At 43.3% G+C, this 15331-nt stretch overlaps 1 protein-coding gene across 1 annotated transcript in view; it reads left to right on the top strand.

Annotated features, from left to right (window-relative positions):
• Nucleotides 1–15331, top strand: part of LOC126471278 (DNA-binding protein RFX7) — a 138325-nt gene that overhangs the window by 34481 nt on the left and 88513 nt on the right. Inside the window, exon 3 of the mRNA XM_050099397.1 lies at nt 2944–3063. Coding sequence (XP_049955354.1) covers nt 2944–3063 — 120 coding nt within the window. The remainder of the gene's footprint in view (nt 1–2943; nt 3064–15331) is intronic.

Here is a 15331-nt window from a genome sequence, read left to right on the forward strand (position 1 = left end):
CCTCTCCCCATCCCCCTCTCCCCCACTCCCCTCCCCCTCTCCCCCACTCCCCTCCCCCACTCCCCCTCCCCTCCCCATCTCCCACTCTCCCTCCCCTCCCACTCCCCCTCCCCTCTCCCGTCCCCCTCTCCCCTCTCCCTTTCCCCCCTCCCTTTTCCCCCTCTCCCTCACTCACACACACACACACACACACACACACACACACACACACACAGACACACACACCACGCCTTACCATAAACACCAACTATTACGCATTCAAAATGGCTTCTGCAAAGTAGAAAAGTTGTCAAGACGACATGATTGCAGTTTGTGTCTGAAGTTGATTTTGTAACTATTAAATTCCTTACATCGCACAGTAGGTGGTCAAAGTTTCTGAATACCTCACTCATTTCTGTACCACACTAAGGCTGAGTGATGGGTAGCAAATGCAGAATTGGGCTGTAGATATCACAAGATGTGGGGAGTATTGTGTTGTTAGTAGAGAAGCAGCAATAGTAAAATAAGTCGGCCAGGAGAGCTCAGAGACTTCTACATGGACCTATCAGTGGATTTCAACTGAGGAACAGATTCATGAGGGTCATATCAATCCTTCTGAAGCTGCCCATTTGGACTGTTGGTGATGTCATTATAAAATGGAAATATGAAGGAACAACCACAGTTAAACCAGGACCAGGCAGACCTCATGTTCTGACGGGCAGAAACAGTCAATCATTGAGGAGGGTAGTTCAGCCAGGTGGTGGAAGGTTTCTTGAGGAATGGCAGCCCATTCTTCATGGAGTACTGCACTGAGGAGAGGTATCTATTTCGGTCGGTGGGACCTGGCATGAAGTCAGCATTCCAAAACATCCCAAAGGTGTCCTATAGGATTCAGGTCAGGACTCTGTGCAGGCCAGTCCATTACAGGGATGTTATTGTCATGTAACCACTCCGCCACAGGCCATGCATTATGAACAGGTGCTCGATCATGTTGAAAGGTGCAATCACCATTCCCGAATTGCTCTTCAACACTGGGAAGCAAGAAGGTGCTTAAAACATCAATGTAGGCCTGTGCTATGATAGTGCAATGCAAAACAACAAGTGGTGCAAGCCCCCTCCATGAAAAACACGACCACACAATAACACCACCGCCTCCGAATTTTACTGTTAGCACTATACACGCTGGCAGATGATGTTCACTGGGCATTCGCCATACTGTTGACGGTCTCTGTCAGTCAACAGATGAGGTCGGCCTGTGCACTTTTGTGCTGTATGTGTCCCTTCACGTTTCCACTTCACTGTCACATCAAAAACAGTGGACCTAGGGACATTTAGGAGTGTGGAAATCTCACATACAGACGTATGACACAAGTGACACCCAACCACTTGGCCACATTCAAAGTCTGTGAGTTCCGCGGAGCACCCCATTCTGCTCTCTCACAATGTCTAATGACTACTGAGGTTGCTGATATGGAGTACCTGGCAGTAGGTGGCAGCACAATGCACCTAGTATGAAAAATGTATGTTTTTTGGGATGTCCGGATACTTTTGATCACATAGTGTATGTGAAAACAGGATTTTACTTGAGATATTCATAACTCTGGGTTTTTGGTTTTGAGGGAGTTAGTTAATTATGTTCTTTATTTCTTTGGCAGATAAATTTGCTTGTGTACAAGGTGTTCCAGGAGGAACAGTCAATATTCAGGGATATGACAGGAATGATAATTTGAAGTGAAGAAGTCCAATAAAGACGGGCTCTAAAATGCATCCCTTAAGAGTTTTGTCTTTGATACTGTGAAACAAATACCTTCTACTGCATGCTCTTTGTTTTCCATATTTCGAGAGCTTGAAATATGGACAAAAACAAGAACAAAAAGTCCAGTAACAATGGGCAATTAAAGTGCATATATTAAGCTCTATGAGCATTTTGTCATCTTTGGCACTGTGAAACACATCTCTTCTACTGAACTAGTACGCATAGCTCTTAAGGTATGCTCTTTTGGGCCCATGTTTACTATTCAATTTTTTTTTTTTGTGTTTTTGGTCTATTCTACCTCCTCCAAAAATATAGAAAGCAAAGAGCCAGCTGTATGTGAGATTTGTTTCATAGCATCAAAGATGAAGAAATGTTCATAGCTCTGAAGGTATGAATTGTATAGTCCATGTTTATTAAACGTTTTTGCAATAATGATGGAACCTTCCATCATTATTGCAGGTAAAGATGAGACTTAAATGTCTCAGGGAAAACTTTGATTATAAGATCTATAAACTTTTTTTGCTTCGAATAATCGTTCCTGTTATATCGCTGAATATTGACCGTTCCTCTTGGGACACACTGTATACAAGGCATTGGTTCTTGCATATATTCTATGGCTTTATCCCTTGAACTGTCCATATCAATCTTCTGAGCTATTTCAAAGAAGTAATTATTAAATACATTGACTACCTGATTGCTATCATTTATTATTTGGCTGTTTTCTTTAATAACAAATGTTGTCACATTCCTTAACTGATTTCCCAGTTTCTCTCTTAACTATTGTCCATATAAATTTAATTTTATTATCTGAATTATTTATTTCACATATTATTTTGACTTTTTTTATTTTTAATCATTTTTCTTAATAAAGTACAGTATTTCTTGCAGTATGTAATCAGTTCTACTTCTCTGTTTGCTTTAACCATTTCAAACATTTTCTTTTTCCTTGCACATGATATTATGACTAATAAATGTATGTTATGAGATGAAAAATTCACTGTTCACTATATATAGTAGAGTGAGTGTTTTGGCATGGAGACACAGAGGACAGAACATTGACTATGATGAAAATCTGTTAATACTGGTTGCTGTTCTTTGTTAGGGTATGTTCCAACTGGTGGTGATATTAAGGCACAGCTGTTGTCTTGCATGCAGCTAGGATACAGCTAAAGTGTAACATATTAATAAATTTGTAATTCCATTTTCAGACCTTTAAATCCTCTTGGGAGCCGTTTTGAAATCCATCAGACAATAACATGGATTAAAACTCATTTAGAAGAGGATCAAGATGTTTCCTTACCAAAGCAAGATGTCTATGATGAGTACATGTAAGTATTTTACTTAGTGCATCCAATTTCCTATAGTATACTTAAAAATATTGTTTCACTCAAAGTAGTAAAGAAAATCATTATTTATAATTTTGCTTTATGCATTTGGTAATTTGTAGGCAGCAAAACATTCATGCTTTCCTTTCCAAAATAAATAAAAGACTAAAACTGTGAGAGTAGTCAACCACTCACCTGCAGCTGATTAATATGTGGTACATGTATGTAACAGCACAAAAAATTTCACCTAGCTTTCAAGCTGCTGCTTTTTTTCTGTTTAAGTGCAAATTCAGACTGTGAAATGCAAACACTGAGGTTAAGCTAACTTTTAGTGATGTATGTCTGTGCTTAAACTGGAAAAAGAGTGGGAGCTCAAAAGACAGTGCATCTTTCAATGCCATTATGTGTGTAAGGTGGGAGGGGGGGCATTTACATAACCACTAATCAGCAACAGTTAAGTGCTTACATGCCCTAAGTTTTGTTTATTGTTTCCATACTGGAATTTTCATTATTGTAATAAACAGTCAGCCACTGCATCTTAAGAAAAATTCTCTCAAAAAGGGAGGAAGGCTAATACTCTGAAGTATTTATTTAGTGACTTATCAAAAGTAGTCCTTCAGTGGTTGGAACAGAGATAATTATGGAATGTTTTATGAAATTGTCTCATTTAAAACATTACCTGTATGTTAAAATTTTAGAATGCTAGTAAATGTGACTTACCAAAATCTGGGAAGGTATTTCTGAAGGAAACTGTTAGGGTACAACGACATGCACCATTGTAACTGTAACTAATTATTCAGCTCCCCCAAAGAGCAATTAAAGATGTTGTGTAATGAAGTTTACTTCTCAAGGTAGATCATTTTCTATACCAGACATTCATGAGAGGTTAAAACTGAGTGCCAGGGCAACACTCTTAATTTGGATACCTGTCCTGGAAGGAGAGTTGTATTGATAATTGTTGTATGGTGTGAGACAATTAGATGTTGTACAAGGAATATGCAGATGGTAAAATTGGAAGAGATTTGTCTTAAGTGGCAGCTGCAGGTATCTGGGTTTTGAGCTATGGTCCTACATTCAGTTTTAACATGGAACAAATGGTGAAAACATTATTTCTCAAGTAGTGCATCTTTTGATATGGAATTTCTTAATACACCTTGACATTAGCAATTTAAATTTTATTTCAATGACTTTGCAGCATAAATGTGTATTTAAAAAATGTTGCCAGCCATCGTACAGGTAAGTTGAGTAGCTGTCTCTCGTGTGTAGTAAATGGGCCGTTGACTCTGGAGTTAGTATTTACAGAACTGAATGCTAACAGTACATTGCATTATATAATAACTAATTGTATAATTTTTGAAGTCATATAAGTATGGCAGTTACATTTTTTAATTCCCCATTTGAACTCAACAAATAAGTGTGAGCTGAAGTCTGCTTGGCCTTTTCTGAGGACTGTAGTGACAAGAGATAAATACAACCAGTGCATGTTAGCAGGATGCCTTATGAAGTTAAAATTTTTCAAAATATTTTGATCTGTTTTTAGTGTGTGTCAGCATTTATATCACAGTTTAATCATGTATCATTTTCATTTAATGTTATGTAATAATTGAAGTACTGAGGCACAAGGAAGGTAGATTAATATAGGTGTACAGTGATGGATATTAGTTTTTAACATTTACTTTATTATTGTAAGAAAGGTTTCTTGGTTCATTTAGGGTGCAGATTTGAAGATAGTTGATTAATAATACATCACCAGAATTTTTTATATGATAAGTAGAAAATTTCAGTTACAGAACAGGTATCTTTTACTTCATGAACTGATAACGTAAATGGAATAAAAAATTTGTCTGTGAGGTAAAGTTAGAGTTATTCAAAGTAATCTTCCTGTTGCATATTTGATGTTACTGTAACTTTACTGCTCTACTTTATGGAGTTAATTTTCTTTTAAAGGTTATAATGTATGTACATCTGGTTTGGTGAGGTAACGAGGCAACCCACTTTTTGAAGTTACTAAGCTGAGCTCATTAGAAAGATAACAGTTGTCATTTATTGCAAATATGAGCATCAATACGTGTTAAAAATTATGTTGTGCCGTGTATGAGCAGTAAAATACACCAAATTATGAATTTTTAGAGTCAAGTTAGTGGCAGATATAAAGTTACATAAGGCATCCCTGTGTAACATGCTGCAAGTGAAATTTAGTAATATGTAAATTTTAAAATATAGTGCTTTCCATACCTAACCTTTTACTTTGCACTTCCCACATGCGCATGGATCTTTGGAAAGGCGTACATCACGCTGTCATTTGTAGTAGGCACTCGTGATGCCATAAACTGCAAGGCCAGTAATTTAAAGTAAAATCCTCTTTTTACTGTCTAGAACAAGAATTTTATGTTTTTAGTACAGTTTGCTGCATGCTTAGATTTATCATGCTGCCCAGACTTTTTGTTGTAATACACAGTCTCTAATTATCATATGCAATTGGCAGAATATAAATAGTAAAATGTACACCTACCAGAAAAGTTGTGGTAGGAAAAGAAATGTTTAAAAATACACAATGAAAATAAAATCTGAAGCCAATATATCAGAACATAAAAGTCATTCATTGGGTTCAGGGGAGAAATTTTTGTTACACACACGTAAGAAAAAATTGTCCTTTGTATTTTCTTTTGATAGTTTTGAAGTAGCTGTAATCAATATATATTCTAGAAAACGAAGTGCAGGCTCATAAGAAAGCTACAAAGATCGTCTTTTGTGTCCACTGTAATGAAAAGATATTAAAAACACTTTATCCATAGATAATTGTATATTAATTGAACCCCATATTTTCATTTAATGTTACTTACTTACACACACACACACACACACACACACACACACACACACACACACACACACACACACACACACACTTGCTCTTGACTTTCTTGTGTACATTTGCCAAACTATGGTTACTGTGTCCATTTTAATTATATAATGTTATTGGTGGAATAATGTTGTTTTTCATGAAACCAGAGTGGAAGGGTGTTATGATGAATGACTAGTTATCTTTCTGATAAATATACCCTGTGTTTATATAGATAATATTTTTATTGGGTCAAAATGTGAGGTGTAACCATTATTCTCAGTAACAGTAACAACTGACAAATTTGGTAGCCTGAATTATTCATTTAATCAGTAGCATCAAATGAATTGAATAGTATACAGATATTTCTAATTTTTCAATATTTCTTTTAAAGATTTTTTCTTCTTCCTACTGTTGCATGTGTGCCTGATTTAATGCATGAAATTTCTGTGTAGTTAAATAAGAGTATAAGTATAAAAATTCGCATGTATGTAAATGAAATTGTTGTTACGAAATATGTGAACACTCAAATTTTAATACTATTGTCTGCAGTCAACTGGATATAGAACTGCAAAATCAAAAGCATTACAGTACAACAGAAACACTGATAAAGAGCAAATACTTTGGTAAAAGAACTTCCAAATTTTTACCAAACATACCTCAGATTTATTGATATTCTATAACAGACATTATTCATTGAGTATTTCATTTAGATATCAAGACCAATTCACAGTGTTTCTGTCAATGATGGAGCATGGCCAGCTCCTTGTGCCCAAGTCCTTAAAGATGGATGTGCTGTATTGCAGAATCAAACTTACCTCACAGATATCAAATTTTGTAAATGACATGATGATCACCTTTTGACTTAAATTTTACAATCAAAAGATGACCATGGTCTCATTTACAAAGTTTTCTCTAGGTATGAGAAATTAAACAATTTTCTTTGTTTCCGCAACTGTATAGCTGCTTCACAACTCCTGCCGTCTTAGTCGCCCTCGACCATCAACTTTTCTAAATTGAATCCTTCAATTCTTCTTCAGTCAGTCTCGTACCACCCCTTGTTCTTTTCCACTCAAACTTAGCTTTCATATTTCTTCCTTTCGTTATCTTTTTCTTATGCTGTGTATCTTCCATATTTCCATTGGACTGTTTTTAGTAGTGGCTTCTATCCCCCTCCCCTGCCCCATGCCTTCCTTTGAAACAGCCTGCATCCTCCCCTGCATTTACCGAAATATACCAAACTGGCAGGATTTGCCCTCATTAACCGAGTGAGGTGGCGCAGTGGTTAGCACACTGGACTCGCATTCGGGAGGGCAACGGTTCAGTCCTGCGTCCGGCCATCCTGATTTAGGTTTTCCGTGATTTCCCTAAATCGCTCTAGGCAAATGCCAGGATGGTTCCTTTCAAAGGGCACAGCCGACTTCCTTCCCCGTCCTTCCCTAATCCGATGAGACCGATGACCTCGCTGTTTGGTCTCTTCCCCAAAACAACCCAACCCAACCCTTGCCCTCATTAATTCTCTCCCCCCCTCCGCCCCCTCTTCCACCAGTGTCATTCCTTCCTTTCCTTAACCCACACCTCTTTCGTGTCCCCACCACCCAGTCCAGCCAAAGTCACAAGATAATTATATAACCCAGTAAGGCTGCAGCATTGAGGAGGTAGGTGGATGTGGGGGGAAGAACAGTGTGCTTCTGTGATCTCTTCAGCACACTTATGTACCAACTATAATTCATCTGTAAGTGATACAATTCCAGATTTTCCATTGTCATAATATCCTCTTACAGTTACTTAGAATTGTTGTAATAGTGCAGACATGGCTACATGTTCTCCTTGGTAATACTAAATGGTGTACATGTGAAGGAGCTTGGATAACTTGGTGAGCAATGTCTGGCTTTGTGTTAGATGCCAACCTTGCAAGCTAACCCCTTCTACTCTGATTGAAGTGGGGTTGTGTAGATCAGAGAGACCATTCACACTGCAGTCGGTGGGTCAGTTGTGCAACCACTTTTGAAATGTTTATGGCTCGCGTGTCGTGGGTTTGCATTTACACTAGCCACTTTCTGGTCCTGACAGTATTCACTACACATCCAATGCAGCTAAGGTTCTTATTAGGCCAATATTTGGGCAACTATTGCTGCCAATGGAAGACGCTGTACAATAAATTAAATATTTACTGACTGTCAGCAAAACTTGTAGACTGATGTACAAGTACAAGCTCTAATATGACGACAGTATGCTTATAGCATTTATGTATCAGCACTGCATCTACCACAGTCTCAAAGTCCAGTGATTTCACGTGTGTCCCCCATTAGTGAATAAATCACTACAAAATTTACTACAGTGAGCACAAGTGCTCACTCAAGTCATTACACCAACTGTTCCTGCCGTACAAGCAACATCAGTGCAATAACTATAGTGGCAGTGAATAAAAACATAAGTTTTTCATATTGGGTGCATTGTGCTGCCGCATACTGCCAGGTACTCCATATCAGCAACCTCAGTAGCCATTGAACATCATGAGTGAGCAGAATGGGGCACTCCACGGAACGCACGGACTTCAAATGTGGTCAGTTGATTGGGTGTTACTTGTGTCATACATCTGTAAGCGAGATTTCCACACTCCTAAACATCCCAGGGTTTCTTATGTGATAGTGAAGTGGAAATGTGAAGGGACACATACAGCACAAAAGCATACTGGCGGACCTCATCTGCTGACTGACAGGGATTGCCAACAGTTGAAGAGGGTTGTAATCTGTAATAGACAGACACATATCCTGACCGTTAGACAGGAATTCCAAACTGCATCAGGATCCACTGCAAGTACCATGACAGTTAGGCGGGAAGTGAGAAAACTTGGGTTTCATGGTCGAGCGGCTGCTCATAAGCCACACATCATGTTGGTAAATGCCAAACGATGCCTCGCTTGGTGTAAGGAGTGTAAACATTGAACGTATGCCTGTGAGAGTGGAAGCTGTCATAAAGGCTAAGGGTGGACCAACACCATATTGAATTCCAGCATTACCGATGGAGGTTGCCATGACATTGTAAGCCTTTTCAGCCAGGTGACCGGATACTTTTGATCACATAGTGGAAGATCCTAGAGTGCACTGGTCCACACCACCATTAGAACTGGGAACTTGGGTCGCCCTCGCATCACAAGACATCCTTGGAACCACTGAGCTAGTGAACTTTAATTATGCATATGTCATGTAGCTCTAAATATACTCAGAAACATGCATTTGACCACAAATACATAAATATAGGGTGTACCACAGGGTAGTGTGCTAGGTCCAGTATTGTTCCTAACTTAAGCATGGGTAAACAATAATGCTTGCAGATGATACCAATGTACTGGTTACTCACAGGTCACCAGAAGCACTAAGAGAGAAAGCTGAAGAAACACTTAGCAGTGTATATAAGTGGGCAGTAAATTATGAAGTCACATTTCATATAAAGAAAACACACACTATGGACTTCTGCATAAACAAACCCCCAGGGGGCTCACCGCTCTTTGGTGAATACGTGCTTGGCGCCCATGGGGCCCCAGCCCTCAGAGCACCGCTTCTCCTTCAGTGCTGCTTGTCTCCTCTTCTTCTGTCCTTTTCCCCTATATTGGGGAGATGTCTCATGCTTCCATGGGCTCTTGAAGCTCATTTGTCTTGGCTTACTTGTAGGTCTCTTCTCTCTTACACTGCTCTTTCCCTATACTGTTCTTTCCCTGTGTCACTCTTTCCCTACACTGCTCTTTCCCTATACTGTTCTTTCCCTGTGTCACTCTTTCCCTACACTGCTCTTTCCCTACACTGCTCTTTCCCTACACTGCTCTTTCCCTACACTGCTCTTTCCCTACACTGCTCTTTCCCTACACTGCTCTTTCCCTACACTGCTCTTTCCCCGCGCCGCTCTTTCCCCGCGCCGCTCTTTCCCCGCGCCGCTCTTTCCCCGCGCCGCTCTTTCACCGCGCCGCTCTTTCCCCGCGCCGCTCTTTCCCCGCGCCGCTCTTTCCCCGCGCCGCTCTTTCCCTCCCCCGCGCCGCTCTTTCCCTCCCCCGCGCCGCTCTTTCCCTCCCCCGCGCCGCTCTTTCCCTCCCCCGCGCCGCTCTTTCCCTCCCCCGCGCCGCTCTTTCCCTCCCCCGCGCCGCTCTTTCCCTCCCCCGCGCCGCTCTTTCCCTCCCCCGCGCCGCTCTTTCCCTCCCCTGCGCCGCTCTTTCCCTCCCCCGCGCCGCTCTTTCCCTCCCCCGCGCCGCTCTTTCCCTCCCCCGCGCCGCTCTTTCCCTCCCCCGCGCCGCTCTTTCCCTCCCCCGCGCCGCTCCTTCCCTCCCCCGCGCCGCTCTTTCCCTTCCCTCCGCCCGCGCCGCTCTTTCCCTTCCCTCCGCCCGCGCCGCTCTTTCCCTTCCCTCCGCCCGCGCCGCTCTTTCCCTTCCTTCCGCCCGCGCCGCTCTTTCCCTTCCCTCCGCCCGCGCCGCTCTTTCCCTTCCCTCCGCCCGCGCCGCTCTTTCCCTTCCCTCCGCCCGCGCCGCTCTTTCCCTTCCCTCCGCCCGCGCCGCTCTTTCCCTTCCCTCCCCCCGCGCCGCCCCTGCACCGCTCCTTGCCTCATTTTCCACTTTCCCCCGTTTTCACTTTCCCCCATTTCCACTTTCCCCTGTTCTGCTCCCCTTTTTCTCCGCTGTGGCATTTGAGGGCATCCTTCCTTTTCTTCCTTTCCTTCTTATCTTCTCTTCTCCTCCCTGTATGTTCTTGACGGCCAACCACGGGTTTGACGCATAGCAGGAGACTGGGTAACGGGTAATTCCCAGCCCCAGGTTGGCATGTAGGTCCCACACGTACCCCCTGGTACCGGCTAGGCCCAGGGAGGGGTGATTGCCTGAGCGGTTACCTTCCTCCTCTGCTGATTGGCTATACAAACTTGTGACTTACTGTTCAGTTTTATGGTGTCAAAGTTGCCTTGCCTTCAAGCTGACACTGCTTCTCCCACTTCCCGGGCAGTAGATTCTGCTACTCATTCTCCTCGCGCTCACTGGCGAAGACAGTTGCTATGCAGCCAGCGAACCATCAATTCAAAAAGGATTATTCCCGTGAAGATTTCTTGTGTACCTTGAGTTCGCAACCGTGTGGATCTTCTGCCAGTCACGAACAGCCAAAACAATCATCCAAAGGCAAACAGTCTTCCGCCTCTCCAACTCGTGGTCCCTCTTCGACTCGTCGGTCCCTTCCAACTGACCGACACTGGGGAAGCTCCGTTGATCCCGCTGAGTTGATGGACGAAGATCGTCCACCTGGATTCCAGTGGTCGTCTTCCCTCAACAGCTCACCCTAAGTGGTTGTCGAGGTGAGTTTCTCCTTCATTCTCTGGTGTTCCTAAATTTTATGGCCCTTTTACAATCGATCGCAATGTTCGCTCGTCGTCTGTCTCCAAGAAACCAAGCTACGTCCTCAAGACCATTTTGGTCTCATTTTACTTTGCTCCAGATGGACCTCCCACTTAGGGTGGGGATTCCTGCTCATGGTGGGGTCCTACTGCTTCTACGAGATGATGTTTGTCATTGTCCTATCCCCTTGCACACCCACCTGCAAGCAGTTGCTGCCCGTGATTTCCTTCCCGAATTTACCTTTTCCCTCTGCACCATTTATATCCCTTCATCTTCTGCTGTCACTAGGGCAGACCTGATGCAGCTTGTTGCACACAGTTTCCTCCACCCTTTCTGATCCTCGGTGACACCAGTGCTCATCATCCTCTTTGGGGCTCGCCTGTCGCCTGCCCGAGAGGTTCTCTTTTGGCGGATCTTCTTAATCATCTTAATATTGTGTGCCTTAACACTGGCAAAGCCACATTTCTCTCTGATTCCACGCACACTTATTTCCACTTAGACGTCTCGATCTGCTCTGCCCAGCTCACTCGACGTCTCGAGTGGTGTGCTCTTTCCGATACTTACTCGAGTGACTACTTCCCTTTTGTGACTCGCCTGTACAGTCATACCCCACCTCAGCGGCCCACTCATTGGAAATTCTCTCTTGCTGACTGGAGGCTATATTCCTCCTTGGCAGTCTTCGATGAACGGCCGTTTCCCAGCTGCGATGATCAGATTGAGCACCTCGTGGACGTTATTCTGTCGGCTGTTGAATCCTCTATCCCTCGTACTACTACTTCTCCCCATCGGGTCCTGGTCCCTTGGTGGACTGTGGAGTGCGGCAATGTGATTCATGCCCGACGACGTGCGCTTCACGTCTTTCACTGTCATTCTATGTTACCGAACTGCATCTGCTACAAGCAACTACGTGCGCAATGCCGCCGCACTATTAAGGAAAGCAAGAAAGCATGCTGGGTCCCCTTCATCAGCTTGTTCAACAGTTTTACTCCATCCTCTCTCGTTTGAGGAACTACTGCCCACTCCCCAATCCCTGGTCTGACTGTGGCGGCAAACGTCACAGTCGACCCTGTAGATGTTTCGAACGCTTTGGGCCAGTACTTTGCGGAGGTTTCAAGCTCGACCCACTGCCATCCTGCCTTCCTTCCTCGGAAACAGGCAGAGGAGGCTCATGCAATCTCTTTTTCTCTCTTTGAATCGTGAATGCTACAATACTCCTTTTACTGTGAGGGAGCTCGGACGTGCTCTCTCCTCATCCAAGTCTTATGCTCCTGGACCTGATAAAGTCCACGTCCTCATGCTGCAGAATCTTCCTCCTGCAGGAAAAAACTTTCTCCTCGATATGTACAACCGTATTTGGACTGACGGTGTATTTCCCACACTTTGGCGTGAAGCTATTATTGTTCCTCTACCTAAGCCTGGTAAAGATAAATCCCTTCCTTCCAGCTGTCGTCCAATTTCCCTTACCAGCAGCGTTTGTAAGGTGAAGGAACGCATGATCAATGGTTGATTGGTGTGGTGACTGGAATCACACCATCTTCTCACTAATGTTCAGTGTGGGTTCCAAAAGGGTCGCTCGGCGGTTAATCATCTCATCACCCTGTCGACGTTCATAATGAATAATTTTCTGCAGAAGCAACAAACAGTGGCCATTTTCTTTGATTTGGAGAGAGCCTATGATACCTGTTGACGGACAGGCATTCTATGTACTATGCACTCATGGGGCCTTCGTGGTCATCTTCCCACTTTCATTTGGGAATTTTTAACAGATAGAGTTTTTTGGGTATGTGTGGGTTCCTCCTTATCCAACACCTTTTCGCAGGAGAATGGGGTGCGTCAGGGCTCCATACTGAGTGTCGTCCTCTTCGTCATAGCCATCGACCCCATTATGGACTGCCTTCCAGCTGGCGTTTCCGGTTCTCTTTTCGTTGACGACTTTGCTATTTATTGCAGCTCCCAGTGGACATGTCTCCTGCAACACTGTCTTCAGCGTTGTCTGGACCATCTCTATTCATGGAGTGTCACAAATGGCTTTCGCTTTTCTGCTACCAAATCCATTGGCGTCAATATCTGGCGGTACAAAGAATTTCTTCCACCGTCCTTGTGACTGGGCCAAAATGCTCTCCTGTTCGTGGATCAATAGGAAACTCAGTTGGTCTCCCCACATGTCCTACCTGGCTGCACGCTGCACCCGCTCCCTAAATGTCCTTCATGTATTGAGTAGTACCTCTTGGGGAGCTGACCGGACTGTCCTCCTCTGCCTCTATCGATCTCTTGTCCGCTCCAAGTTGGATTTTGCTGGTGCGACATACTACTCAGTAGGTATGCGTGTTGACTTTCTTTCATGCCAGGCCACCCAACCTTTGACTCCTTTTTTTTTTTTTTTTTTTTTTTTTTTACATTCTTGGCCACCAGTACGAGACGTACGTTTCTTCTCTGTGGCCTCCTGGCATCTGCTTTCGTCACCTGCTTGAGCAGCTGCAGTTCACACTTCCTGCCACTTTCCAAATGGGGGAGAGCCCTTCACCACCTTGGCTTCAGACACAGGTTTGTGTTCATTTTGACCTCAGCTCGTTCCCGAAAGATTCGACTCCCGAGCTGACCTATCACTGCAACTTTATCAAACTTCGCTCACAACTTCCCGATAGCATATTTTTGTACACTGATGGTTCCAAGTCCACCCACGGTGTTGGCTGTGCTTTTGTCATCAGGGCTGATAAGTTTCAATACCGGCTTCTTGATCAGCACACAATTTTTACAGCAGAGCTTTTTGCCCTCTGTCAGACTGTTCACTATGTTTGGAGGCACCAGCTCACTCACTGTATGATCTGCTCCAACTCCCTCAGTGCCCTTCAGAGTCTAGATGATCCCGATCCAGTCCATCCCATCGTTCAGCGGATCCAGTACTGCTTCCATTTGTCCCCAGATGGGGGAGCCGAAGTGATGTTCATGTGGGTTCCTGGCCATGTTGGTGTGCCTGGGAATGACACTGCCGATGCTGCAGCCAAGGCCGCAGTCCATCTCGTACTCCGTTCCCTCGAAAGACATTTGTACTTTTTCTTTATCGGCATATCATGTCACTTTAGCATGACCATTGATGGTCCCTTGATGGAAACAAACTCAGAAAAGTCAGACCTCTCCAAACAGCCTGATCGACTTCCTCCCGGCCATCTTGCCGTGAAGAAGTAATGTTAGCTCAGTTGCGAATAGGGCACTGCCACTTTAGTCACTGCCACGTGTTGAGTGGCAACCCTGCACCCAGCTGTCCTTTCTGTAGCCAGCCATTAATGGTCAGACATTTTCTGATCCTCTGCCCCTATTTTAGCCACTTACGTCTCAGGGTCGCGCTGCTGCCTGCTTTGCTGGACATTTTAGTGGATGACATGCGAGCTGTGGCTTGCGTTTTAAGTTTTTTTAAAAGCAGTAATATGGCAAAAGAGATTTGATTTCTACTTGGTGACTCCGGTGTCTTGTCAACATCTTTCAGATACTCTTCTGTAACGTCTTGATGTTTTATAAACCAGATTCCAGTAACCTGAAAATAGCATAACATCCAAACCCACCAAAAATAAACAAAAATTACATCTAGTTAAAAAAGCAGATAAAAATTCCCTTGATGCCTTTGTAAGAGACAGTTTCCACTCCTTCCAATCTGAATATGAAAGCTTAGACAAGATGGGGGTTTAAATTCAAAGAAATAGTATCGATGGCAATTGAGAGATATATACCAAATAATGTATTAAGACATGGTACTGATCCCCCACGGTACACAATAACAGATCAGAACATTATTGCAGAAGCAACAAAAAAAGCATGAAAAATTTAAAAGAATCCAGAATCTCCAAGATTGGTAAAGTTTTACAGAAGCTTGAAATTTAGCGTGAACTTAAAAGAAAATTGCTTTTAATAGTTTCCACAATGAAAAACTGTCTTGAAATCTGGCGGAAAACCCAAAGAGATTCTGGTTGTATGTGAAGTATACCAGCAGAAAGACAAAATAAATACTTTCGCTGTGCAATAACAATGGTGATGTAACAGGTGACTGTGCCACTAAAGCAGAATTA

The sequence above is a fragment of the Schistocerca serialis genome, chromosome 3, assembly GCF_023864345.2.
Source record: "Schistocerca serialis cubense isolate TAMUIC-IGC-003099 chromosome 3, iqSchSeri2.2, whole genome shotgun sequence".
Taxonomy (NCBI): Eukaryota; Metazoa; Arthropoda; class Insecta; order Orthoptera; family Acrididae; genus Schistocerca; species Schistocerca serialis.